This window comes from Rhinopithecus roxellana, chromosome 11, assembly GCF_007565055.1.
Source record: "Rhinopithecus roxellana isolate Shanxi Qingling chromosome 11, ASM756505v1, whole genome shotgun sequence".
NCBI classification, from domain to species: Eukaryota; Metazoa; Chordata; class Mammalia; order Primates; family Cercopithecidae; genus Rhinopithecus; species Rhinopithecus roxellana.
Genome location: NC_044559.1, coordinates 4,726,417 through 4,754,162, shown reverse-complemented (window position 1 = coordinate 4,754,162; position 27,746 = coordinate 4,726,417). Strand labels below are relative to the sequence as shown.

At 40.5% G+C, this 27,746-nt stretch overlaps 1 protein-coding gene across 1 annotated transcript; it reads right to left on the bottom strand.

The window, feature by feature from the left end:
- Positions 1-1,144: 1,144 nt before the first annotated feature.
- Positions 1,145-21,405, bottom strand: LOC104668760 (arf-GAP with GTPase, ANK repeat and PH domain-containing protein 5-like). Its single transcript, XM_030940248.1, has 8 exons — positions 21,108-21,405; positions 20,424-20,611; positions 19,979-20,047; positions 17,637-17,705; positions 14,993-15,027; positions 7,558-7,658; positions 1,841-1,892; positions 1,145-1,594 (listed from the first exon to the last, which is right to left on the bottom strand). Exons 2-8 carry the CDS (start codon positions 20,527-20,529, stop codon positions 1,553-1,555), a joined length of 474 nt encoding a protein of 157 aa, XP_030796108.1. The 5' UTR covers positions 20,530-20,611; positions 21,108-21,405; the 3' UTR covers positions 1,145-1,552.
- Positions 21,406-27,746: the final 6,341 nt, after the last annotated feature.

Below are 27,746 nucleotides of genomic sequence, written 5' to 3'. Positions count from 1 at the left end.
AACAGATCCTCCTGCCTCAGCCTCCTGAGTAGCTGGGATTACAGGCACACACCACCATGCCTTGCTAATTTTTGTATTTTTGGTAGAGATTGGGTTTCACCATGTGGGCCAGCCTGGTATCGAACTCCTGACCTCAGGTGCTCCACCTGCCTCGGCCTCCCAAAGGGCTGGGATTACAGGTGTGAGCCACTGTGCTCAGCCTGCAGCAGCTTAATTTTACAGTATCCCTTTTCTCCTTCTGGAAACTATATGGAGCAACAACAAGACTGAGGAGGAGGAGGAGGAGGAAGAAAAAGTCTATCATCAACACACACATCAAACTCAACTTCAGAGAAATTGGGAAGCTGGGAAGCCACGTAAACCCAAAAGCAGGTGACACCAGCAGAACCAACCCAGGAAGCCAGGGAAGTGCAGAAGAACAGGGCATGGGGGGTGGCCCTGGGGAGGATCTTCATTGTTGCCAGCAACACACACTCCCAGGAGGAGAGGACCCTCAGAGTGAGAACGGAGACCTGCGGAAGTGAAGAATGAAGGAGCAGGTGCTGCCCGGGGAAGTCCAGGGGTGCAGAATCTGAGAGCATCCCTTCCCAAGAGAGGCGGGAACACTTGGGAAGGCAGGGCTGAGTCCCTGGAGGCTGTATCCAGGAAAGGAGGCTGGCAGTAGAACCTGCCTGAAGCCAAGTGGGTTCTGAGAGGCAGAGGGGCAGCGCTACAGAGGTGAGGCTGACGCTTCTGTGCAGGAAGGGCAGGCTCCTGAGGAAGGGAGCCCCGAATGCTCTCCACTAGATTCCCAGGGAGCCCCACTCCCTCCACAGGGACCTTGAGCTGACATCTGGGAAATGCCATTCATATTGGAACCTCCGATACACTGCTGTGAATGTGAGGGTTTCATGACTGATGGGGTAGGTTTCTCTCTTCCAACTCAATAGTATAATTTCCATTTATTCCTCCCCCAGCCTCCCTGAACGTTCACCTCTTAAGATAGCCACAGTACAGTGATCAGAACCAGGAAATCCACATTCTCATATTTAACCAGATTAAAATTATTTCACAAAATAAACAATTTTATTAATATAATACATTTAAATAGTTTAAATATATTTAAATTATTTAATTTAAAATGAACATATTAGCTAAAGTCCTTATTGGAGTTTCACCACTTTTTCCACTAATGTCCTTTTTCTGTTCCCAAATGCCACCCAGGATCACAGGGCATTTAGTTATTTCTTAGTCTCTTGCCATTTTGTAGGACTGCAGTGACAGTCCCTCAGTCTTTCCTTATCTTTCCTAACCGTGACACTTTGAACCAGTACTGATCAGTATTTGTCAAATGTTCCTCGATTTGGGTTTGTCTGATGTATTTCCATGACTGGACTGAAGTTATGCACTTTTGGCCATTACAGTACAAAAATGATGTGGAATCCTTCCCCGTGCATTCCATCAGAGTTATGGCACTGATAGTTCTTCTTACTGATGATGTTGAACTTGTTCGTTTGGTTCAGGTTTCTGCTTGAACAGGGACCTGGGAGGCAGAGCCTGCAGGGAGCCGAGATCACATGACTGCACTCCAGCCTGGGCTACAGAGAGACTCCACCTCAAAAAAAAAAAAAAAAAAAAAGATACATTCTCTGTTATTTGGATAATATATTTACTCATACTAGCTCACTAACTAAACAGAGTTGCAGATCCATTCTTATTCCAGCACATTCTTTTTACAACACTTAAGATGACTAAATGTAACATGAAATGGGGAAGATTTTTAAAAAGATGCCTTTGACTTCAGCATTAAACAGATACAAGTGTATGATGAAAATACAACCGCAATAAAAGTGCCACTTACCGTAAATGAGTATAACTGCTCATCAAATATGCTCAAAGATCCATCTGCATCTCTATAAAATAAGAGTGTGCATTACTTCAAAAACTGTTAATATCTTACTATAGTATCTGTTTAGTAAAATAATGCCTCCTGTGTGCTTTAGTGTTTACCAAAGCAGTTTTTATGAATTCTTCTGGATGCTGACTTGCAGAGGGTTTCCTGACTTCTTTCTCAGCACATCATGTCCTGTACTGTGAAGTCTTTTTTACAATAACCAGTCAGAAATGCCCATAAGTATTGACTCTCCCTAACAGGCAATGGCAATAAACCGAATATATTTTCAGTCTTCTAACCACACATTGAAACACAAGAATGTTTTACAAAGCAGTAGTGATGACTTTAATAAATGTAAACGTGATTCAGATTTTCTAGCTTCCTTTCTCTTTAGTTCTCTGTAGTATACTCTCGTGACATATTTATGTATTTTCTGTTGTTTGAATTAAAAACTCATTTGCCTTTTTAAGAGGCCAGTCTTTGATGAACTTTAAACTTTGTAAAGCTAATGCATTGTGCCTGTGTAATAAACCAGTCGTTCTCCAAATGTGCTCTGTGGACCTCTCAGGATCCCCAACACACCCTTTCCAGAAGGCCTAAGAGGCCAACTGTTCTCCTTTTTTTTTTTTTTTTTTTTTTTGAGACCGAGTTTCACTCTTGTTGCCCGGGCTGGAGTACAATGGCACAATCTCCGTTCACGGCAATCTTTGTCTCCCAGTTTCAAGTGATTCTCCTACCTCAACCTCCCAAGTAGCTGGGATTACAGGCGCCCACCACCACACCTGGCTAATTTTTGTATTTTTAGTAGAGATGTGGTTTCACCATGTTGGCCAGGCTGGTATTGAACTCCTGACCTCAGGTGATCTGCTCGCCTCGGACTCCCAAAGTGCTGGGATTACAGGCCTGAGCCACTGTGCCTGGCCAACACTGTTCTGAATCATACTAATTAAACCTGAGAAAGCTGATTAAAAAATTTAAAAATTTGTAAAAGTAATACAAAGTCATTGCCTGCTTTTTCGTTGACATTTGTCATGACTGTATAAAAGTGGGTAAAACTGCTGGTTTCTCAGCATAAATCAAGGCAGTGGTACCAATTACATTAGTCACTCTATTCTTTACTATCCCCTACAGTTAAAAAACGTAGCCTGAATTACTTAAGAATGTCTTTGATGAAGCAGTAAAAATTAATGTTATTAAATCTTGACATGTCTCTTTAATATTCTGATAAGTGGAAAGTTAACAAGAAGCGCTTCTGCTGACTGCAGTACAGTCGTTTTTTTTTTTTTTTTTTTTAAAGAATTCGTGATTTAATTGTGAACTGAACAACCAATTTTTTCACAGAACATTGTTTTTATTTAAAAGTACAACTGGGCCAGCGCTGTGGCTCATGCCTGTAAAATCCCAGCACTTTGGGAGGCCAAAGCAGGCAGATGGCTTGAGCTCCTTCAGGAGTTCGAGACCAGCCTAGGCAACATAACAAAAACCTGCCTCTACCAACAATACAAGAAAATTAGCCTGGCGTGGTGCCACACATCTGTGGTCCCAGCTACACAGGAGCCTGAGGTGAGAGGATTGCTTGAGCTGAGATCATGCCAACGCACTCCAGCCAAGTGACACAGTGAGACTCAGTCTAAAAAAAGAAGTACAACTATCATTCCCAAAAACAAATGAAGTGAGAGGTTGTCCCTTCAAGGAAAATAAGTATTTCTTCCCAACGATAAAATGTAAGCTTTCCTGAGGACTTTGAAAAACTTCTTCCTGCCACTGTAGGCTTGACAGCTTTTCAATACTTAAAGGCATTTTAAAGTAAGATTGATGATTAAACTAAAAGTGATTTTTGACATAATAAAACATAAACCAATATATTCCAAGTAACTAATGCATAATATTATAAATGCAAGTATGGGGGGAAGATCCATTTACTGTGCAAGAAAGATCAATGAGTACTGATGGAATACATTTATTAATATGGAAAATGCCACTGTAACTAATTTAAGAAACTAGCACTTGTGAAGTTTTGATTTAGTATTAAAGAACACCCACAACTGTCTGAAAAGTTTAAAATACACCTTTTACCAGCTACATATTTGCATGAGGTTAGGTCACTTTATTGCTTCTTTTTTTCTATATTTGAGATGGAGTCTCCCTCTGTCGCTCAGGCTGGGGTGCAATAGCAAGATCTCGGCTCACTGCAACCTCTGCTTCCCAGGTTCAAGTGATTCTCCGGTCTCAGCCTTCCAAGTAGCTGGACTACAGGCATGCACCACCATGTCCAACCATTTTTTGTACTTTCAGCAGAGGCGGGTTTCACCATGTTAGTCAGGATGGTCTCGATCTCCTGACCTTGTGGTCCACCCACGTTGGCCTCCCAAAGTGCTGGGGTTACAGGCGTGAGCCACCGTGCTCAGCCTCTTATTGCTTTTTTAAAGCAAATTGCAAAGAAATATCTAGAGAATCCAGTTGTCTCCTATTAAGCTCAACATGAGAGATTTTAAATAATACAAATACATGACACACTTTTTACTCAACTTTTGATTGTAGAAAAGTTATTTTTTCAATGAAAAATTTCTGTTAATAATATTGTTCTCAAGGAATATTTTCTGTTGTTACAACCTGGGTTATGGGTTACTACTGACATCTAGTTGATAGAGGCCATGAATGTTACTAAACTCTCCGCAATGCACAGGACAGTCCTCACAACAAAGCATTATGTAGCTCATAATATCAACAGTGGTAAGGCTGTGAAATCTAAACTAAAAATATATTTTGAAAAAAATTCTCAATGTTATATTTCAACCACAGTAAATATCAGTATAATCAATATAAACACATACTCTTTGAGATTCTCAATCATTTAAGAATTAAGAGTCTTAAGAACAAAGAAAACACAAATAATTTGCTTCGATATTTTAGCAGGCACATTACAGCTTATGATGTCTAGAGCTGTGACCTAACACTGAGCTTGACATCTTGCAAAGTAATTAGCTAGAATAACAAGACAGGTTTCTAAAAAGCTCATCTTTGCATGATATCATGATGTATCTCCAAGGTCACTCTGTGGAAGGAAAAACAATTCATAACAATAGACGTTATCATTTGTTAGGCCTTAAGACATTTTTTAAAAGGGGGCAGAGGAAACTCTCCTAGCAGCCCTGAAATCCAAATCTTCTAGTTCGGAACAGTACCATAAGGGCACTTTGTTTTCATTTCTTGGTTTTTCACGAAAATACGAGAACCAAAACGTGAGGCAATACGCTGTTAAGAAGACATGTTTCTGTTGATTGACGATTATAATATATAAATAATAACAGATTTCCCTGTTATATGCTCTTCTACTCACAAAACCTTTTGTCCCATGCGATTTATTTTATGTGTTTATTTTTTGACCCAGAGTCTCGCTCTGTTGTTCAGACTGGAGTGCAGTGGTGGGATCGTGGCTCACCACAACCTCCACCTCCCAGGTTCAAGCGATTCTCATGCCTCAGCCTCCCAAGTAGCTGGGGCTCACTGCAACCTCTGTCTCCCAGGTTCAAGCGATTCACCGGTCTCAGCCTCAGCACAGTTTTGTGCCACTATGCCCAGGTAATTTTGTGTGTGTGTGTTGTTTTGGGGATAGAGATTCACTCTTGTTGCCCAGGCTTGAGTGCAATGGTGTGATCTTGGCTCACCACAACTTCTGCCTCCCGGGTTCAAGCCATTCCCCTGCCTCAACATCCTGAGTAGCTGGGATTACAGGCATGCACCACCACGCCCAGCTAATTTTGTAGAGTGAGGCTGAAAACAACTGAGGGAAGGCAAATCTCAATTTTATTAATAGGTCTACACAATATTAGCACTTTTTAAAAAGCCTGAAACATTAGTATGTAAGATGGATATGTCTATAGTGCTTCAAGTAGTTTTCATCTCTGAAATAATTTTAAAATCACGGAATTTAAAGTTACATGCTGGAAAGGACCAATGACCTTACATGACATTTAATTCAACACTCATTTTACAGATCAGGGAAACAAACCTTAAAACTGACTTGCCCAAGGTCCCACCAAATAGGAGCAGTTTCTCGTCCTAAACTCAAATGAAGCCGTGGCTCTCAAACTTTGCTGCACATTAAAATCACCTGAGAAGCTTTAATAACTGACTCATCTTCAACACGAGACATTTTAATGTAATGAGTGCTGGGTATGACTTCGGGCATCAAGGTTGTTGGTAAAAGTTTCCCAGGTGATTTCAATGTGCAGCAAAGTTTGGAATGATTGAGCTGGGGTGAAAATCAGAGTCTTCTGGGATGCCTTTCTTCACATAAAGATGCCTCACATCCATCCCTATTTTCCTAAAAGGCTTCTCAGTGCCTAGAGATAGAGGGAAGGTGAAGATGGGAAGATGCATGTGTTTGCAGACCTGTATTTTGAAAAAACACCTTGCATAAGTGATCTCAGTGAGTTCCACCTATCCCACTGACAACAGTGCACTACTGACTCATCATAAACATTTTTCAAAATCTTTTCTTGAAGCCAATTTGCCCTATTAATTTGCTCAATAAACCTTTATTTCACCAATAGTGAATATACCAAAGGATTATTTCTCAAACTTGCTGATGGCAAATTAAAACTTAGTTTACTTTCAAAAGTAGACTTCTAAAAAGTAGAATGAGGAAAAAAACATCAAATATGTTTGAGCAAGATTAATCTTCAAAGCTATTTTTTAATTACATGCTAACATATCAAAATCTTTTGAACTCAAAAGAAGCCAGGGACTGTAGTCAAGGTAGTTTTGGTGTATGTGTGCTCAAAGATTTAAAGAGACTCGGCTGACTACAGACATTTAGTGATTACTCAATAGGTCCCAAAGCTCAGGACTTGAGACAGAGTTTGAGTCCAGTTTTTGCGGAAACACAATTTCATCACAACTATTGTTAAAAGGGAGGGAGGAAAGTGACATGAGTGTAAACTTGCCACTTTTATTGAAGTAAAAGTTACTGACAATTGAATTAGCTAAAAAGGCTAGTGCATTTGAAACAAAATTGTTTATAAGCTAGTCATGTTTATAGAATGAAAAGTAAAATTAAAGATAAAAACATTAATATTCTAAATTAGTACTTTCCAAACTGTGTTCTAAAAATCAACACTCATGACCCAAGGAGATGATAATAATGTACACTGGACAGCCCCTATGGAGCTGGTGCTGGTGTTGGTTGTTCCTTTTAAAATAAACTCCATCTCAGGGTGCTCTCAAAGTGCATCTTTGTAGCCCACGAGGTGCTCGTGCACATTGGGAGAAATTCAAATGAAGATACACTATGGTGCCAGAAGAGGAAAAGCTGTTCCTTCTTCCGAGTCGAATGTCGAAAGTAGTACACACTGATTTAGGCCCATAATGCATTGAACAACTAAGTTTTCACAAAGAAACATTCAATAAAGGGAATCTTCCTTCTCACTGAGTTCAACAGTGTCTCAAGGCATAAAGGCATAAAAAAAAATACGCTTTTTCTGGGATTGTTTCTTTGCTGATTTTTCCTTCCACCAAGACATCTAAGATTAAAAGAGAAATTGATACTTAATATTTAGAATCTGGATATCAATATATAGTTGACTCCAATTTCTTAAACTGATTGCTGAAGAGGAAAAACAAATGACTGAAATAATTTTAGAATAAAGGAATCCATCCCTTGGCAGTATAGCTGTACTCACGATATTATTGTCATTGTAAGATAAGGCTGGCTGGCTGTGCTGTCATCAAGGAATATTGTCGAACATGAGCTGTATTGTCGACTGAAATGCACAGTAGATACCTGAAGGGGAAGGGAAGTGTAAGTTAAACTTATTAAACTGTACTTTTTCTTGGTTAAAATGTGAAATGACAAAGCACTAAGATATTTCTTACACTCCATGAACTGCCTGAGTGCGGTATCATGTGCACTCTACAGAAAACCCATCGGAGGCTCTTAACTTCCAGAGACGATGTTTAAGATACGGGTCATAAAATGCTGCCCTTAATATGGTACCTGTCATCAAACCTAACAAGGATTTTATGAATTCCCTTTAAAAATCATGAGAAAAGTTTAAAATAAGATTTCACTGTTTTTTTTTTTCTACAGCTATATAAAGCAGCCAAGAATTTCTATTTCTTTTTTTTTAATTTTTAATTTTTTATTTATTTTATTTATTATACTTTAAGTTCTAGGGTACATGTGCATAACGTGCAGGTTTGTTACATATGTATACTTGTGCCATGTTGGTGTGCTGCACCCATCAACTCGTCAGCACCCATCAATTCATCATTTATATCAGGTATAACTCCCAATGCAATCCCTCCCCCCCACCCCATGATACGCCCCGGTGTGTGATGTTCCCCTTCCTGAGTCCAAGTGATCTCATTGAGAACTGAACAATAAGAATTTCTATTTCTATGATTTATTTATTACAATAAAATGTAATGTATTAAATAATACTGGTACAAGAGCATTTTATTGCAGTGAATACAAGACTAATGCATTTACTAAATTACTCATCCTAAATGTATTATTTCAGGTGATATTGTGACAAAACAAGTGTTTCAGATTCAGAGGCTCTGTGTGCCAGGGCTGCTAGGCCACCAACAAGCGAGGAAGCCATAGGTTTCTCTAGTCCTATTTTCTTATGTGGAGGAGAAAAAGAGTATCACTTAAATATTCTCTCACACCCTGAAAACAGATGACAACTTAAAAAGCTAACTTTCACTTCATGTTTAAATAAGATTGCCATGACATGACTCAAATGAGACTCTCAGAGAATATTTTCCATTCATTTCAAAACTTGATCCATTTCATTCAATAAATCATCTGACCTGCACCTAGCCATTTTCCTGCTCTACCCCTGCTCTCTGCCTAGAATACTGCTTTTCTCTTTCCTTGCTTCAGCAAGCTAGACTCCATCTACCCTCTTAGATCTCTTTGTCGGCAGCCACACCAAAATTTTTTTTTGTACACTAATTAGTAGAATTCACCACTGCTTACAAGATACGAATTGTTGCAGAGTATTCCCCTCATGAGAAAGTATGCCTCTCCGTAAGAGTAGGGAGGGCCCTTACTCTTCCTATCTCCAGTGCTGAGCATAGAATTTTGAGTAAATCCATAACTTTGACAAGTGTTTGACAATTCAGTTATAATTTGGAAGATAAGTCTTACTACATTTAATTATAGCAAAAACATTACTAACAGTTTACTGTTTATAGGTATTATTTAAGGTAGTCACAAAATAGAAACAATCTAATGTCAGTCAGCATAAATCAGAGTTTGAAATGTTATGATCTTTAACAAGAAATGGAAGGGGTTACTTAGCAGTTTTAAGGTTTGATAACAAAAACTAAAAAATAATTGTACCTAGTAATTTAGTAAGTCAAAACCAAAGCCTTACCATCAAAGGTCCAGTACCCATTGGATGCCGATGCCCACCCACTGACTTCTTCTGCTGTACCTGGTGCCTCTCATTTTAACCCATTAAAAATACTAAAGTTGTTTTCCTTGTAGAGGTCTTTACCTCCTTGGTTAAGTCTATTCCTAAGTATTTTATTTTATGTTATGTTATCTTATGTTATTTTATTTTATTTTTGCAGCTATCATAAAAGGGGTTGAGTTCTTGGTTTGATTCTAAGGTTGGGTGCTGTTGGGGTATAACAGAGCTACTGATTTGTGTACATTAATTTTGTCTCCTGAAACTTTCCTGAATTCATTTATCAGTTTAGGGTTTCCTAGGTATATGATCATATCACCAGCAAACAGCAACAGTTTGACTTCCTCTTTACTGATCTGGATGCCTTTTTTGGCTTTCTCTTGTGTGATTGCTCTGGCCAGGCCTTCCAGTACTATGCTGAATAGAAGTGGTGAGAGTGGGCATCTTTGTCTTGTTCCGGTTCTCAGGGGGAATGCTTTCAATTTTTCCCGTTCAGTATTATGTTGGCTGTGGGTTTGTCATAGATGGCTTTTATTACATTGAGGTATGACCCTTGTATGCCAATTTTGCTGAGGGTTTTAATCATAAAAGGATGCTGCATTCAGTCAAATGCTTTTTCTGTGTCTATTGAGATGATCATGTGATTTTTTGTTTTTAATTCTGTTTATGTGGTGTATCACATTTATTGACTTGTGTATGTTAATCCATCCCTGCATCCCTGGTATGAAACCCATTTGATCATGGTGGATTATCTTTTTTTTTTGAGATGGAGTCTTGCTCTGTCACCCAGGCTGGAGTGCAGTGGGGTGATCTTGGTTTACTGCAACCTCTGTCTCCCAGGTTCAAGTGATTCTCCTGCCTCAGCCTCCTGAACAGCTGGGATTACAGGCACGCACCATCACACTCAGCTAATTTCTATATTTTTAGTAGAGACAGGGTTTCACCATGTTGGCCAGGCTGGTCTCAAACTCCTGACCTCGTGATCCACCCGCTTTGGCCTCCCACAAGTGCTGGGATTACAGGTGTGAGCCACTGTGCCCGGCTGGATTATCTTTTTGATATGCCATTGGGAACTACAGAACATTGCTGAATGAAATCATGGACACAAACAAATGGAAAGACATCCCATGCTCATGAATGGGTAGAATGAATATTGTGAAAATGACCATACTGCCAAAAGCAATCTACAAATTCAACCTAATTCCCATAAAAATACCACCATCCTTCTTCACAGAACTAGAAAAAACCACCCTAAAATTCATATGGGACCAAACAAGAACCCACATAACCAAAACAAAACTAAGCAAAAACCACAAATCTGGAGGCATCACATTACTTATTTCAAACTATACTAGAAAGTGACTGGAACAGAAGTGAGCCTGTTTGTCTTGTAGAACTAATGGGAGGTTGTGAACTTACAGGGAAATAGCACTTTGGAAAGTAGGGTAAAATGTAAAACAGTAGGCCATAGTCACCAAAATAGCATGGTAGTGGTACAAAAATAGGCACATACACCAATAGAACATAATAGAGAACCCAGAAATAAACTCAAATACCTGTAGCCAACTGATTTTCAACAAAGACAACTAAAACACAAGGTGAAGAAAGTAAACCCTATTCAACAAGTGGTGCTGGGATAATTGGCAAGCCACATGCAGGAGAATGAAACTGGATCCTCAACTCTCACCTTACACAAAAATCAACTCAAGATGGATCAAGAACATAAATCTATGACTTGAAACCGTAAAAATTCTAGAAGATAACACTGGAAAAACCCATCTAGACACTGGCTTAGGCAAAGATTTCATGATCAAGAACACAAAAGCAAATGTAACAAAAGCAAATGCAACAGAAACAAACAGGTGAGACTTAACTAAAGAGCTTCTGCACAAGAAAAGGAACAATCAGCAGAGTAAGCAGACAACCCACAGAGTGGGAGGGAATCTTCACAGTCTATACATTGGACAAGGGGCTATGATCCAGAATCTACGAGGAACTCAAACAAATTACAACTACAAAAATATGGAACCAGCTCAAATGCCCATCAGTCAATGAGTGGATAAGGAAAATGTGATCTACATACACACACCTATATATATATAAGGAATACCACTCAGCCATAATAAGGAATAAATTAATGGCATTCCCAGCAACCTGGATAGAAGTAAAGACTATTATTCCAAGTGAAGTATCTCAGGCATGGAAAACCAAACATTATATGTTCTCATTCATACATGGGAACTAAGCTATGAGGATGCAAAGCCGTAAGAATGATACAATGGACTTTGGGGACTCAGGGAAAAAGCTGGGAGAAGGGCGAGGGATAAAAGACTACAAACTGGGTTCAGTGGATACTGCTCAGGTGATGGGTGCACCAAAATCTCACAAATCATCACTAAAGAACTTAGTCATGTAACCAAATACCACCTGTTCCCCCAAAAACCTATAGAAATAATAAATAAATAAAGTGCAACATTTTTCTCAGCAAACATAAATAAAATAAAACAAAGACTAAAGTTCACATTTTTCGCTCTCCTTTTGGGCAGGACAAATTTTAGGTATGTTTTTAAAGAATTAACAACTTTTTTCCTTTTTCTGAGACAGGGTCTCCCTTTGTTGCCCAGGCTGGAGTGCAGTGGTACAATTATAGTTAACTGCAGCCTCAAACTCCTGAGCTGAAGTGATCCTCTGCCTCAGCCTCCTGAGTAGGTAAAACGAAAGGCACATGCCACCAGGCCTGGCTAATTTGTTATTTAACGTTTTTGTAGACATGAGGTCTTGTTATGTTGACCAGGCTAAAAATGAACAAATCTTAATTAACTTAAATATTTCTAACACTTTGGGCATTCATGAAAACAGCTCCATCTCTGTTGTGAAGTAATGGGAAGTATATGGCAGTGGATAAAGTTTGAAAATATTAGACAAGGCCTTAGGAGAAAAGTGTGTATGCTTATTATAGATATATTAGTTTTAAAAATTCTCTGGGTTAATATCATTAATTATACTCAAATTAGACTTTGATTTAAACACAGGCCCTAAATTTGGATAAAATATAATAGATTGACCACAATCCAGAAGTCTCATTAGTCATAAAATAAAGGTTACACCCATGACCAGGAGAGAAGGTTGACAGAGATAATTTTTAATAAATGCTGAGACATAAAAAGTAGATAAAGGAGTGGTAAATAACACGGAAGCGCAACTTTGGTCCCTACAGAAAGTGACTGGAACAGAAGTGAGCCAGTTTGTCTTGCAGAACTAAAGGCAGGTTGTGAACTTACAGACAAATGGCACTTTGGAAAGTAGGGTAAAGTATAAAACAAAAGCCAGCAAGGTCAGTTGAAAATCTCTAACCAGAGACCCAAGTCCACCTGTCCTTCCATCTGACAAGAAACTTAGACGTGTGTTCTCTGGATATATCAAACCCAAGAATTTCTGGCTCAGAGATACCATGGCTTAAACCTGAGATATAAAGAAAACTGTACACCAAATATGGAACTCCAACTTCCTTCGCTAACTCTGCTTTTGGAAAGCAAGTGGCCATGCTTTTACTTTCCAGGCAGAAAATTGGGAGATCTTTCTCAGAAGAAACTGAAATGTCTCAAATAAAGATCCCCAGATAATACACTGAGGTCCCCCAGATGAAAAGCTAGTTTGGCTTGCAAAACCTCACAGTGAGTGCTATCAGTTAACAGAAGTCCTGCTTCCAAATAAAGCAGGCCAGGGACCACCACACATTGGAGGGAAGCCTCCAATAACAGAAATCAAAGCAACAGAAAAAAGGAATTCATGGGAGCAGTCAAAACCAGGAGCAAAACTTAACAAAAAAAATCTTAAAACACTCTCAAAAATATAAAATTCAATAGAAATAGTAGAGGATAAAGTCACAGAATATCCCAGAACTAGAATAAAAAGACAAACTGAAAAAAAACAGAAGGGGAAAAATTAAAAACCAATGCAGGTGTACTGGTCTAAGCAGCCTAGCATCTGAATAACAAGACTATCAGTAAAAGAAACAGAGAAAATAAATTCTCAAGAAGAGATAGTCTCAGGTTTAGTAGCCTCAATAGAAAAATAAAAAATATATTAAAAATAAAATATAACAGCCCAAGATGCTGTTATAAAATTTCAGAACCTGAGAGAGAGAGAAGATCCTAAAAAGCTTCCACAGATACCTAAAACCTGGGTGTAAATAGTGTATCACACACTGGCAATAGATTCAAGAACAACACTGTAATGACAGCACAACTGTGAAATGTCTTCAGAACCATAAAATTTAGATTCAACCTAGAGGTGTCCTCTCTATCAAAGAGGAGGGATTTTAAGACTGGCCAGCTCTCTAAACATCTATACCCAGGAAAATGTGTTCAAGTACAACTAGAGAGGATTACAGGACAGAAGGAAACACAGAATCAGGGACTCAGGCGATGCCACACAAGACAGCAGTTATGTGAGATCCCAAAAGACTTTAAGGAGATAGCACAGAAAAGCAGACATCGAGCATATCTAGGGAAAGCCACTCCATACTGAACTAGGATGACAAAAGGCCAAAGAAAGTTGCCCCCCCGACACACACACAAAAGGAACAGATGTGTTTTCGCAGATGGAAAATATCTTTGAAAGGCATGTGATAAATGCTACAACACTTGGGGGAAAACAGCTGTTAGAAAATAAGCAAACGAATATAGTCAGAAAATTAGCTTCACGCTAAAAAATAATGGATGTGAAAGCAAACAGACCACCCAGAGGCTACTTACTATATTTGGATGGATAAAGTAACATCGGCTAGGAAAAAAGAAAAGATCCAGGAGAATTGCAGAAGTGCTCAGATTTCAGAACTGTTTCAGAGACAGGATGAAGGACATGTAATGCGGAGGCACAGTGAAAACACCACATGACTTAGCAGTGAATAATATTTGCAGAGTCATAATCATGTAAATATTACTGATTTAATGAAAAAGTGTGCTACTATTGGAAGAAAAGGAGGGAGAAAAATAAGATCATGGTGTAGTGAGGAAGGTATGCTTTCACCTGCTGTGATAGAAAGTCAGTAGACTGTGCTGGCAATTAACTTAGCTATTCTATTTTTGTTATTTCATTAAAAATAAGATTAAATATTTAGGGCAGAACTTTTTTTATTTTTATTTTTATTTTTTTTTGAAACAGAGTTTCACTCTCTCACCCAGGCTAGAGTGCAATGGCATGATCTCGGCTCACTGCAACCTCTGCTTCCCGTGTTCAAGTAATTCTCCTGCCTCAGCCTCCTGAGTAGCTGAGATTCCAGGCATGCACCACCGCGCCTGGCTAATTTTGTATTTTTAGTAGAGAGACAGAATTTCACCATGTTGGTCAGGGTTGTCTCGAACTCCTGACCTCAGATGATCCGCCCACCTTGACCTCCTAAAGTGCTGGGATTACAGGCGTGAGCCACCATGCCCAGCCTTAAAGCAGATCTTTTTACCACAACCAGATGATTGAAATTTAACTTAAATATCAGAAATTCTTAAAAGGACACACTAAGCTAAAGACTTTTCTGGATAAATTTAATACTTAGGAAAATAGAAGAGATTTAGAAAATCCACAAAAAGGGGTCCATGCTATCGCCACTGGGTCCACATTGTAATTTAAAGAAATCAAGAGAGAGATACTTTTATGTCAAACTATCTATTTGTTAACTATTTGACCGTTTACTTACATGGTTTGTACAGTTGCTGCTTCTTATTTCTACAACTAAGAATAAAAAAAAAAACAAAACTGGTCACTTCTGATACAAATACCATAAAATAAAAGTAGTTAGTAACATCTTACTGATTACTCCTATGTAAAATGAGACAAAATTCCATTTAAAAAATTATTTTCAATAATTTATAATTTAAATTATCTGGCACGATTAATTTCATAAAGTTTCTATTATGTACAAATGAAAGTTTCTATTTCATAAAGTTTATATTACATAAAAATGAAAGAATCCTCATGTACAAAAGAAAAGGGCAAAAAAATTAGGCCAGATGAAAATCTTAGCTAATAAAAAGGTTTAACTGTTGTATATATGAGCCATGATCCATCAGGATTCTCTCATTCTGCATTTACACATAGCTTACTTTAATTATCAGAAGCTAAGAGCTAACAGCTCTGAGAACTACTTCCTGATCAAATACCTATCTCTAGATGCAACAGAATCCCTGTAAGCATCTTGAACCACACTTAGTGGTTATCTACTAATATGTCACTAAACATAAAACAAAACAAAAAAGGGTCTTTGTACAACTGGAAAGTAACCTATCTTAATTTTTTTTTTTTTTTTTTTTTTTTTTTTGAGACGGAGTCTCACTGTCACCTAGGCTGGAGTGCAGTGGCGGGATCTCAGCTCACTGCAACCTCTGCTTCCCAGGCTCAAGTGATTCTCCAGCCTTAGCCTCCCGACTAGCTGGGACTACAGGCACATGCGACCACGCCTAGCTAATTTTTGTTTATTTTTAGTGGAGATGAGGTTACACTGCATTAGCCAAGATGGTCTTGATCGCCTAACCTCGTGATCCACCCACCTCGGCCTCTCAAAGGGCTGGGATTACAGGCATAAGCCACAGAGCCTGGCCTAAATTTTAATTTTAAAATGAGTATACAAACCTAATTGGACATGGTGTCTGCAGCACAAAAAATCATTTTTTTTTTTTTTTCTAAAATAAGGCCAGAATAATAAAAGCCCCAAGAGGGACTTGAGCCGTGCTTTGTTTCCTACATTGCCTCTGCCTTTGATGCTGGAAGGGCCTTGTAGGCAAAAGTTCCTACCACTGAAGAGTAAGGGACATGGAATAGCTTTTCTTTTACCGCTTCCATGCTCTCTAGGTGAGAGAAGCCCATGGCTCTGGAAGGAACTGGGAAATACAATTCTGATATATGTTGGATATGTTCCCCTCCAAATCTCACGTTAACATGTGACCGTTAATGCTGGAGACAGGGCCTAGTGGGAGGTGTTTGGGTAATGGCAGGGGATTCCTTATGAATGGCTTGGTCCCATCCCCATGGTAATAAGCAAATTCTCATTATGGTAGTTTAAAAGACTGTAGTACCGGCTGGGTGTGGTGGCTCAAGCCTGTAATTCTAGCACTTTGGGAGGCTGAAGCAGGCGGATCACCTGAGGTCAGGAGTTTGAGACCAGCCTGGTCAACATGGTGAAAACCTGTCTCTACCAAACATACAAAAATTAGCCAGGTGTTGTGGTGCCTGCCTATAGTCCCAGCTACTCAGGAGGTTAAGGCAGGAGGATTGCTTGAACTTGGGAGGTGGAGGTTGTAGTGAGCTGAGATCACACCATTGCACTCCAGCCTGGGCAACAGAGCAAGACTCCATTTCAAAAAAAAAAAAAAAAAAGAGTGTGGCACCTTCCCCCTTCCCCTCTCTCTTCCCTCTTTCACTGTGTGGAACCACCTCCTTCCCCTTTGCCTTCTATCATGATTGTAAGCTTGCTGAGGCCCTCACCAGAAGCAGATGTTGAAGCCATGTCTTACAGCCTGAAGATCTATGAGCCGATTAAACCTCTTTTTGTTATAAATTACCCAGCCTTAGGTATCTGTTTACAGTAATGTAAAAAATGAACACAAATTCTAATCAGAAATAAATGACTCAAAGTCTACTCATACTACAAAAACAAAGGTTAGAAACTCCCATATTTTACTGTGCTGCATTACTTCACATATTATTATAGAAACCTCACTTGTATTCTTGCTGTTTAAGTCAACTGGAAAACTTGGCTGTGTATGGCTTTTTAGCAAATAAATGAGGATTTAACATAACATTAAGGAAAATAAGCAAGAGTAGGGCATGTTTAAATTAACATCACATCAAATGAAAAGGTTAATAACTTAAAAGTTTTGAGTAGCATAAACTTGGATGTGGTAAATGAATGTGGTCAGAGGACTGTGTGAGAGGAGGCCCAAATCACAGATTCAATCCCCGATGATAAACAGCTACGTTTTTAATTTGTTTAAAAGAAAACCAAGCTGAAATCTAAGTTCTATCATTCATCTTTAAAAGGTACTCTTTGGAGCAAGGGAAAAGGGACCAAGAATTATGAATAAGAGAAATCCATGACTCCTCCATCACATGACAAATTGTGTTGATAAAAAGATGGCAAAATGTATAAACAAAAAGTTTACATATTTTCACTAAAACGGTAACAACTAAAGGAAAGTATATCACACATTAAAATAAGACAAGTGAATATGTGAAAAGTTGAAAAATTTAAACCAATATGAGTTTTTCTAAATACTTCCTATAATACACCTGATCAAACAAGAGTTTTCACTGTTTCTCTTGGTGGAAAAAAAACACTGTCTCACCATCTCTTTGAGAGTTCCTGTGGAATATTGTGCTTGCTTCTGGATTGGCAGAAGGGTTAAACTCCAAAGCTATATGCATAGAGGGAGAAAGGAAAAAAAGAGGTAATCATTTATAAAAATTTATCAATTCGTTTATTCAACTACTGCATTTAGGCTATTTCACTACTTCTCCTTTTATTCTTATCCGTTGAAATGAATGTATACATATAAGAGACAGCCAGGCAAGATGGCACATGCTTGTAGTCCCAGCTACTCAGGAGGCTGAGATGGGAAAATCACTTGAACCCAGGTCAGGAATTTGAGGCCAGCATGTGTAACATAGTGACACCCTCCTTTATTTAAAAAAAAAAAAAATGAAGAGGTAAATGTTGGCTTTGAGTTGTATAAAATCGACTTTGCATAAAATAAATTGAGATGGCAGTAAGTTTTAAAAGACAGGTCTATTTTATAGGCAAAATATAAGATGTATTCTAGAGTTTTAAAAAATTTTAAAAAGTAAATTCAGCATATCTGTCACTTTCCATATCATTCTGAGGACACAGAATGTTAGTTCTGTTGAGTAGCTGTCTTCCACAGACATGCGATATCTCTAAGTCTTCATTTCTTCATTAGCAATACATAGGGAGAATATACACAGGCCTTATTTGTATTGGAAAGGGCCAAGTGAGACATACATAAACTGTGTTGTAATCCTAAAGAATGACAATAAACAGCCATTTTTGGGCTCTCATCCAATACTACCCATCTACTAACTGGTATGTAACATCAATCAGATTTTCCTTACGTCACCAAACAGACTATAAGTTTACACAAGTACTTACATGCTTTGTAAGTACTTTAATTCACATATTTGTTTATCCTAAAGCAATCCTTAAATATCTTGAAAAGTGAGGATAGTACTTACAAGTTACAAAGTCATACTCATCATGAGTCTTAATTATTCTACCTCTTAAAAAATTAAGAGCCCAACCAAAGTTTAAATAGAAGAGCTATAAGATATCTCCTCTAGAACAATGAAATCTCTGGCATTTAAATGAAACCAATAAGCCGACTGGATTTAATATCTTTATGATGCAATGTTTTCTATTTTGAAAATTTTAGTTTTTATTCAAGAATCATGTTATTACCCAGAATTACTTTTACCTAGAGTCATCTCTTTGCAAAATTTTAGAGGCAAACCAACTATTTTCTCTTTTCTACTGGCTCCCATCACCTGCCTCTCCCAGCAGTGTAGAGACTTAAAAATCTCCAACTTTCTTCCTTTTCTTCTTTTTTTCTTGTGAGACGGGGTCTCACTCTGTCACCCAGGCTGGAGTGCATTGGCATGATCTCTGCTCACTGCAACCTCCGCCTCCCAGGTTCAAGCAATTCTCCAGCCTCAGCCTCTCGAGTAGCTGGAACTACAGGCATGCGCCACCACACCCAGCTAATTTTTGTATTTTTTTTTAGTAGAGACGGGGTTTCACCATGTTGGCCAGGCTGGTCTTGAACTCCTGACCTCAGGTGATCCACCTGCCTCAGCCTCCCAAAGTGCTGGGATTGCAGGAGTGAGCCACCATGCCTGGCCAAAACTCTGACTTTCTTATCTTTGAACAAGATGCTATTGTCAGGAGGGGAAAGGACAAAGGGGGAGCCACAGCAACAAACACTCTTACAGGGAAGGTCTGACATTTTAACCTGCAATCTTTACATTACATATTAAAAGTCTACATTGACGTTTCATGTCTTTTGAAAGTTTTGACCATGAACCAATCCCCATCTCTCTTTTAGAATAAGGAGGTAAATAAAGTCTGTTAAGTCACCAGAATAAATCTGGAGACACATTTTGTGTTAAAGTCAGAATTTTAAAGTAATCAGAGGCTCATGGGTAAACTCCTTTGACAAACCACTCTACCACCACACAACCATTTTTCTGCAGTCCTGGCCGTGACGTTTCACATCTTTCACAATTATTTTAAGCACCCTCCTTTTTTTTTCTTCTCTGTTCAAATTACAGTTAGAAGAAACTAAGCAGCTTCTATCAAGGTGACTTACAGCAGCCCATTAAGAATCCCATATAGCCTCTCCCATGGCAACCTCCATTCTGATTTTAAATAAGAAATCCCCAAATATTTGAATATGAACTGTCCTGAGATTTAGCTACTTTAACAAAGGAAAGAATTAGGCACTTACCTGGTTCCTTCACTTAGGTACCATCTGGACAGGTACAAAGAAAAAGTAAGATGGCTGCTGGAAAGTTGGGATATTTGAGTTTTTATTGAGAAAAGGAAGAAAATAGTCCAAAGAAGCCTCAACAAAGTCCCACAGGATAATACACAGAGATACAGACAACGTTGTCTCACCATCTGTTTGAGAGTTCCCGTGGAATATTGTGCTTGCCTCTGAATTGGCAGAAGGTTTAAACTCCAAAGCTGTATGTATAGAGGGAGAAGAGAAAAAAAAAAGATGTAATCATTTATAAAAATTTATCAACTTGTTTATTCGACTGCTGCTTATTCGACAAGAATAGCCAGAAATAAATGGTCCCATGGCAGCCTGGGAGAATGAGATGAGAGAGCAAGAACTGGGCGATTGGGAGGGGAGGTGGAAAAGAAACTGACTGGACTTGGTGGGGAAAGACTAAGGGGTGGGAATGCAAGGCAGAGCCAGCTTTTGTTCCTGGCCAGCCCTGGGAAAGCTGGCTACAGGCAGAAAGGAGCTCGAAGTGGGCGATGCCTCCCAGGGGACCTTGGGGACAGCAGCAGCCAGAAGCAAGCAGAAGGCAGATGGCACCCGTCACCTCCTTACCTTCAGGCATCTCTTGGTCATGGATATGATGCATGTGGACATCGTCACCAACTTCAACAGTCACTGCAGCAGGCTGTACAGCAGCAGCCATGGGCGCTCCTGCCATCCTGTCCCCAGCTCCAGCCTCATAGATCTCGGACTCCGAGGGGCACACTGACCCCTGTTGCTGGTCAAACTCAGGGCTGTCCCTGGGGCACACACAACAGGTCAGTATGTTCCCCATGGGGCGTCTCTACTGTCTGCCACCACCTGTGCCTCTGCTCACAACTTTGGCCACGCACTCCTGCTGCCCTAGGCCGATGCTATGCTGCACTTGCAGAGATGGTCTTGCCCGCTGCTCGCCTGACTACCTCACAGCCCGGCCCGGGCCCCAGATGGGGATGCAGGCCAAGGCCTGTGCCCTGCCGCCTCCCGAGTTGACTTGTCTGGGAGGGTGAAGACCAGCCGGCTTATTTAATAGGTTGTGAACCCAACAAGCGCTGAGAGACACAACTGTCTGAGGAGAGAACAGAGGGAGCTCCTTCTCCTTCTGTAGTCACCTACAGACTGAAGCCCACTGGCCCAGGTGGGAGACTAGGCATATAGCACACAATGCCCCACCCCACACTTCACAATGCCCTCCCTGACTGCTCACAGTGCCCCACCCTGGTTGCCACCCCTTCCCAACAGCTCAGAATGCCCCACCCTGTGGCTTATGAGGCTGCTGCTCTCCTGGCCCCTCGTGCAGTGCCAGTGGGACTAAGGTTTTCATCCATCACCAGCTTCCTGAATTTTTTAGTCCTAAGAAAAGCACAGGGTAGTTCGTTACTTGAAGCCATCTTCCTCTATGAGTTCTACACAAAGTCTCAGTAGAGTGGGTCCCATTAGCAACCAAGTTGAACAATTTTTATTTGCTGACTGAATATAGATAATTTTTATTTTATTTGCTGACTGAATTACTGACTGCTTTTGTAACTAAACACTCCTCTCCTGTCTTTCAATGAGTGGTCGTTTTTGTCTGCAACTTGACCACAGCAATCCCTGGGGTCCTAGCTCTATTCTCAATAAAGAGTTAACAGCTGTGTGTCTTGAATGACATCTTAGGACCCATCCTGCCTCCACCTCCTCCTCCATAAAATAGAAACCTAACTTGTCCCTCCAAGCTCTGAAATGCTGAAACTTACCAACTCCCTTTTCTCCCAGCTATTTCTTCCTTCCACAGCAGAGACTTTCAGATTTTCTTTCTTTTACTAACAAAGCACTAAGCATGATTTTGTCATACAAAATCGAGAGCCATAAAGTGGGTTACCACAGTCCTAATTTAATAAAGATGAATACTCGACATCTGACAAGTAGTGTGTGCCTGACAGTGTCCCCAGTGTGCTACGCTCATTTAACCCTCAGAAACAATCTCTTTTTACAGATTTTACAGAATAAGTTGAGATGGAGAAGGTAAGTAACCTCCCAAAGGTCACATGACTGCTAAGGGTGGGGCCACAATTTGATCCCAGGTAGTCTGAATTCCCCCAATTCCTCAGGCATGATTATCAGAAAGTATATTAGTCTGTTTTCACACTGATATAAATACCTGACGTTGGGTAATTATAAAGGAAAGGGGTTTAATTGACTCACAGTTTCACATGGCGGGGGAGGCCTCAGGAAACTTACAATCATGGCAGAAGGGGAGCCAGGTCTGACTTACATGGTGGCCACACAGAGAGTGTGAACATGTAAAGGAGCAACTGTCAAACATGTATGAAACCATCAGATCTCAGCTGGGAACAGTGGCTCACACCTGTAACCCTAGCACTTTGGGAGGCCAAGGCAGGTGGATCAACTGAGGTCAGGAGTTCAAGACCAGCCTAGCTAATGTAGTGAAATCCCATCTCTATTAAAAATACAAAATTTAGCTGGGTGTGGTGGTGCATACCTGTAATACCAGCTACTCAGGAGGCTGAGTCAGGAAAATCGCTGGAACCCAGGAGGCAGAGGCTGCAGTGAGCCAAGATCATGCCATGGCACTCCAGCCTGGGCAACAGAGCAAGACTCCATCCTCAAAAACAAATGAAATGAAACCCTATAAGATTGCATGAGAGATCACTGAATATCACAAGAACAGCATGAGGAAAACTGCCCCCATGATCCAATCACCTCCCCCCAGACCCCTCCCTCGACACATAAGGATTATGGGGATTACAATTCATGATGAGATTTGGGTGGGGACATGGCAAAACCATATTAGAAAGTAAAGGTAGAAGTCAAGCTTGGACGGGAAGTGGCACTGTAGATTATTATTATCTTTTGAGATGAAGTTTTGCTCTTGTTGCCCAATGAAATTTTTTCTCTAATTTCTAATCTAAGATGTATAGAAATACAATTGATAAATGATTCTGGCTATTAACCTTTTATGCTTCTGAGAGGTGACAATGTGCTAGCAGCCCTCGCTTTCTGCACCTCCTTGGCCTCGGCATCCACTCTGGCAGTGCTTGAGGAGCCCTTCAGCCCGCCATGGCATGGTGGGAGCCCCGCTCTGGGCTGGCCAAGGCTACACAAGCTGCTCCCAGGCCAGCACGAGTTTCGGGTGGGTGTGGGCTTGGCAGGCCCTGCACTCAAGAGTGGCTGGCTGGCACTGCCCGCCCTGGGCAGTGAGGGGCTTAGCACCTGGGCCAGCAGCTGCAGAGGGTGCGCTGGGTACCCCAGCAGTGCCGGCTCGCCAGGACTCAGCTGCCTCCCCACGGGGCAGGGCTCGGGACCTGCAGCCCACCATGCCCGAGCCTTCCTCTTTACCCCCGCCCCCCAGTGGGCTCCTGCTCAGCCCAAGCCTCCCTGACGACGGCCCAAGGGCTGAGGAGTGCGGGCGCACTGAGCTGCACCAGTGGGCAGGTCCACCTGCAGCCCCTGTGCGGATCCGCTAGGTGAAGTCAGCTGGGCTCCTGAGTCTAGTGGGGACTTGGAGAACCTTTATGTCTAGCTAAGGGATTGTAAATGCACCAATCAGCACTCTGTGTTTGGCTCAGGGTTTGTAAATACACCAATCAGTACTCTGTGTCTAGCTCGAGGTTTGTAAATACACCAATCGGTACTCTGTATCTGCTAACCTAGTGGGGACTTTGAAAACTTTTATGTCCAGCTAGAGGATTGTAAATGCACCAATCAGCACTCTGTGTCTAGCTCAGGGATTGTAAATGCACCAGTCAGCACCCTGTCAAAATGGTCCAATCAGCTCTCTGTAAAATGGGCCAATCAGCTCTCTGTAAAATGGACCAATCAGCACGATGTGGGTGGGCCAGATAAGGGAATAAAGGCAGGCTGCCCCAGCTAGCCAGTAGCCACTCTTGTGGGTTTGCATCCCCTTCAACAGTGTGGAAGCTTTGTTCTTTTCCTCTTCGCAATAAATCTTGCTGCTGCTCACTCTTTGGGTCCATGCTGCCTTTATGAGCTGTAACATTCAACCCAAAGGTCTGCAGCTTCATTCTTGAAGTCAGTGAGACCAAGAACCCACCAATTCCGGACACACTTCAACCTTGCTGAACACATTTTTTTTTTTTGGAGATGGAGTTTCACGCTTGTTGCCCAGGCTGGAGTGCAATGGCGCAATCTTGGATCACCACAACCTCCACCACCCAGGCTCAAGTGATTCTCCTGCCTCAGCCTCCCAAGTAACTGGGATTCCAGGCATGCACCACCATGCCCGGCTAATTTTGTATTTTTAGTAGAGATGGGGTTTCTCCATGTTGGTCAGGCTGGTCTCGAGCTCCCAAACTCAGGAGATCCACCCGCCTCAGACTCCCAAAGTGCTGGGACTACAAGCATGAGCCACCATGCCCAGCCTGATTAATATATTTTTAAAACAACTTTTTTTTTTTTTTTTTTTTTTTTTTTTTTTTTTTTTGGAGACAGAGTCTCACTCTGTTGCCCAGGCAGTGACACAATTCTGGCTCACTGCAATTTCCACCTCCTGGGTTCAACTGATTCTCATTCAAGTGCCTAAGCCTCTCAAGTAGCTGGGATTGCAGGAGCCCACCACCATGCTCGGCTAATGTTTGTATTTTTAGTAGAGATGGGGTTTCACCATGTTGGTCAGGCTGATCTGGAACGCCTGACCTCAGGTGATCCACCTGCCTTGGCCTCCCAAAGTGCTGGGATTACAGGTGTGAGCCACCACTCCTGAACAAAAAAAAACATCTTTTTGATGTGGATTTTAAAATGCCTCCCCTTCTTTCAACATTAAGTCCCTTCTACATGTCAGGGACGGTATGTGTGAAATAGTCCCAATGCTCAATGAGTGCAGGCAGACACACAAAGGCTTAAGGAGTTCCGTTTTCTGAGACCACACTGCTGGACAGTATATGAACCTGGGATACAAACCCACCTCTATTTGACCTCAAATTTGATGCTGGGGTGGTTTTAATTTTATTCTGGGAATTTCAGTCATTGAACCATAAAAAGGTGAGAAGTCTCTGTCAGATGTGTGTGTAGTGGTCTGTATAATAAGAAAGAACTGAAGGAAGCTACCAGAGCAATTAAGAGACTTTATCTGAAGGCAGAGTAATGCTAAGGGCAGTGGCAGTGACAAAAGTGGAGGAAAAAATCTGTGATCGTTTGGGAGAGAGAATAGGAAGTGCTTGGTCATGAGATGTGAAAGAAGAGGGGAAGCAGAGGAAAAACAGACCTGCTCAGGTTCTGCTGGCGAAGACTGGGTACGTAGCCGTGCCTTCCTCCTGGCAGAGAATGTAGGAGAAATGGGTAAGGAAGAAAACATGGTTTTTTACTCTCAGTGTCACATTAAAATGGAACTCTGATCAAAAGTTGAATATAGGCCGGGTGCGGTGGCTCACACCCGTAATCCCAGCACTTTGGGAGGCCAAGGCCAGCGGATCACGAGGTCAGGAGATTGAGACCATCCTGGCTAACATGGTGAAACCCCATCTCTACTAAAAATACAAAAAAATTAGCCAGGCGTGGTGGTGGGCGCCTGTAGTCCCAGCTACTTGGGAGGCTGAGGCAGGAGAATGGCGAGAACCCAGAAGGTGGAGCTTGCAGTGAGCTGAGATGCGCCACTGCACTCCAGCCTGGGGAACAGAACGAGACTCCGTCTCAAAAAAACAAAACAAAACAAAACAAAACTACCGTGGGAAAAAGAATATTATGTATAGAAAAGTCTACACTTCTTGATACGACTAACTAAAAAAAAGCCTGACACACTAAACAAAACCCAAAAAATGCCTTCCCTAAAAGTGGGTAACTTGAAAAGTAATTTGAGCAAAAATCAAGGAGTTGAATTATAAATAAACGTATCAACAAAGTGAAAGATGAATTTAATTTTTCCCACAAAAAGTTAAAAGAAATAACAGCAACTTTAGAGGAAGAGGAAAAAATAAGAAAATTATATGCAATTGCAAAATGTGTGAATATTTACAAACTCTAATATATAACTACAAAACAGACCAGAAGAATCATTACTAATGGAAACAAAGGGTCGTTTCAAAAATCAGAGGAGGGATGATTCATATTTAATTTGATTCTGTGGAAAATATTTAATGTTTGAGGACAAAACTCGGTGATATGTTGAAATGCAGGAAACCACAGTGGAAGGAAAAATAATTCAAGAAAGCTCAGTTTCAGTAACCAATATCTAGTAAAATCTTTAAGACCTAGAGGCTCCAGTATGTGTTAATTGTCTGAAGACCTAGAAATGTCATTAGATACCATTTTGGATAATTCTTGTAGACTTGAGATAATGTCTATTTAAAGTAACAAAATAGTGCCTGTATTTCTGTATTCATTACAGAAAACAAATGGATATGGAAAGGAAACTAGCATGCTATGCCACAATCTCTAAAGAAAGATTAGGGAAGTTTCAGCTTAAAGGAAAAATAATCACAACAAAGTTTTACAACCCTTTGCAAGCATATATGAAAAACATACAAAAAGTTTGTAATGATCTTTTCCTAAGCTAAGAGAACAGAAAAAATGAGAAAAATTAAATTGTAAAATGAACCTTTGGTTTAGAGGTAAGAAACATTTTATGACAGTCAGGAGATCAGGGTTGCACAGTGTATTATGTGAATGTTGTGACTCATTGGTTTCATCTTGGATATCATAACTTGACATTTTGTAAAAGTGATTTTGCATGGGAATTTTTTCAGGTGCCCTATAAAGTCCTTTCTCACGAGAAGCGAATCATAATCTTTCATATTCTTGAGATATCTTAATGGCATCTTTTACAGTCTTCCATTGTTTAGGTAAACCTGGGAATCATGTTTGGGTATCGTCTCATCCAACTTCTTTACCCATCCCCATCATAAGTCAGGAAGGTCTTGGATATTTTCTGCTCTAGCAATTAATTCATCATTAATCCTGGAGTTATTTGCTATTCCAGTCATTTGTCCTACTTCACTTCCTGTAAGCATGATGAATTTACCACCATTAACTCCTAAACCATATTAAATCTGTACATCTGATTTGACTTTGTGACCAAAGGTTCTATGTATATCCTGTAATTCTTGCCTAGTATGAAACTTACTTTCAGTAGAGATTGTATTTCTGCACTCATGCACCTATGTAACTTGCACTGTTACTGCTGGTCGGGCTTTCCAGGGGTCATGATAACCTCCTAGGTTCTCTGGAAGAGGGACATATTCTTCAGGATGACGTTGTAATATTTTGTTAGCTAAAATCGTCTATCTAAATGGATAGTTCCTAATGTCTTGAGTAATAAATCTGGTACTTTTTATTTTTCTTCACTCTTCGAGTTGATGTGGCTAATTCCTGAGGTTGGGTTATCAGGCCAGTATCAGACTGGTCTTTGCCAGAACTTTTTGCCTAATACATTTCTCTACTGCTTTCTACAGGTCACTGGATGTTAATATGGGTTCCGGAATGCAATTTTAAAAAATGTTTTGTAAATGACTTGCAACATGGTCATTTAATTTTCAAATATAATTTGCAAGTGAAATGTGTAGGACTCCAATAAGGCACAATGACCTAGATCCTGGGTATGATCCCCTCGAAAGAGGCAAATAGTGAATTGAGCAAGCTCACTCATGTCTGCTTACACGAGTCACTTCTGAACTGCTCAACGGCAGGCAGGGGGAATGACCTCTGGTTGGCAGATGTCCACTCACTGTGATCCTGGATTGGACATATAGTTACCTTGAGTCAGGCCAGTCCTGTGTTGTTGGACTATTTCTTGGAGATACACTCATTAGTGACTGTTAAGGTACCTGAGTTATTAGGTGCCTGTAGACTATGCCCAGTGATATGTGCATTAGGTACAAACTCCCTAGCTGCGTTGACACTGACTGAAGCTGTGAGGTTTCACAATGACACATCAGCCAAATA

What these genes read in the sequence shown, in the direction of transcription:
- LOC104668760 (XM_030940248.1), bottom strand. Translation starts at nt 20,529, where the DNA reads ATGGCAGGAGCGCCCATGGCTGCTGCTGTACAGCCTGCTGCAGTGACT. An exon ending in TGACCAAGAGATGCCTGAAG is followed by an intron (nt 20,048 to 20,423) that starts GTAAGGAGGTGA and finishes CTATACATACAG; the next exon opens with CTTTGGAGTTTAAACCTTCT. An exon ending in AGCAGTTATACTCATTTACG is followed by an intron (nt 1,595 to 1,840) that starts GTAAGTGGCACT and finishes TTTTTTTTTGAG; the next exon opens with GTGGAGTCTCTCTGTAGCCC.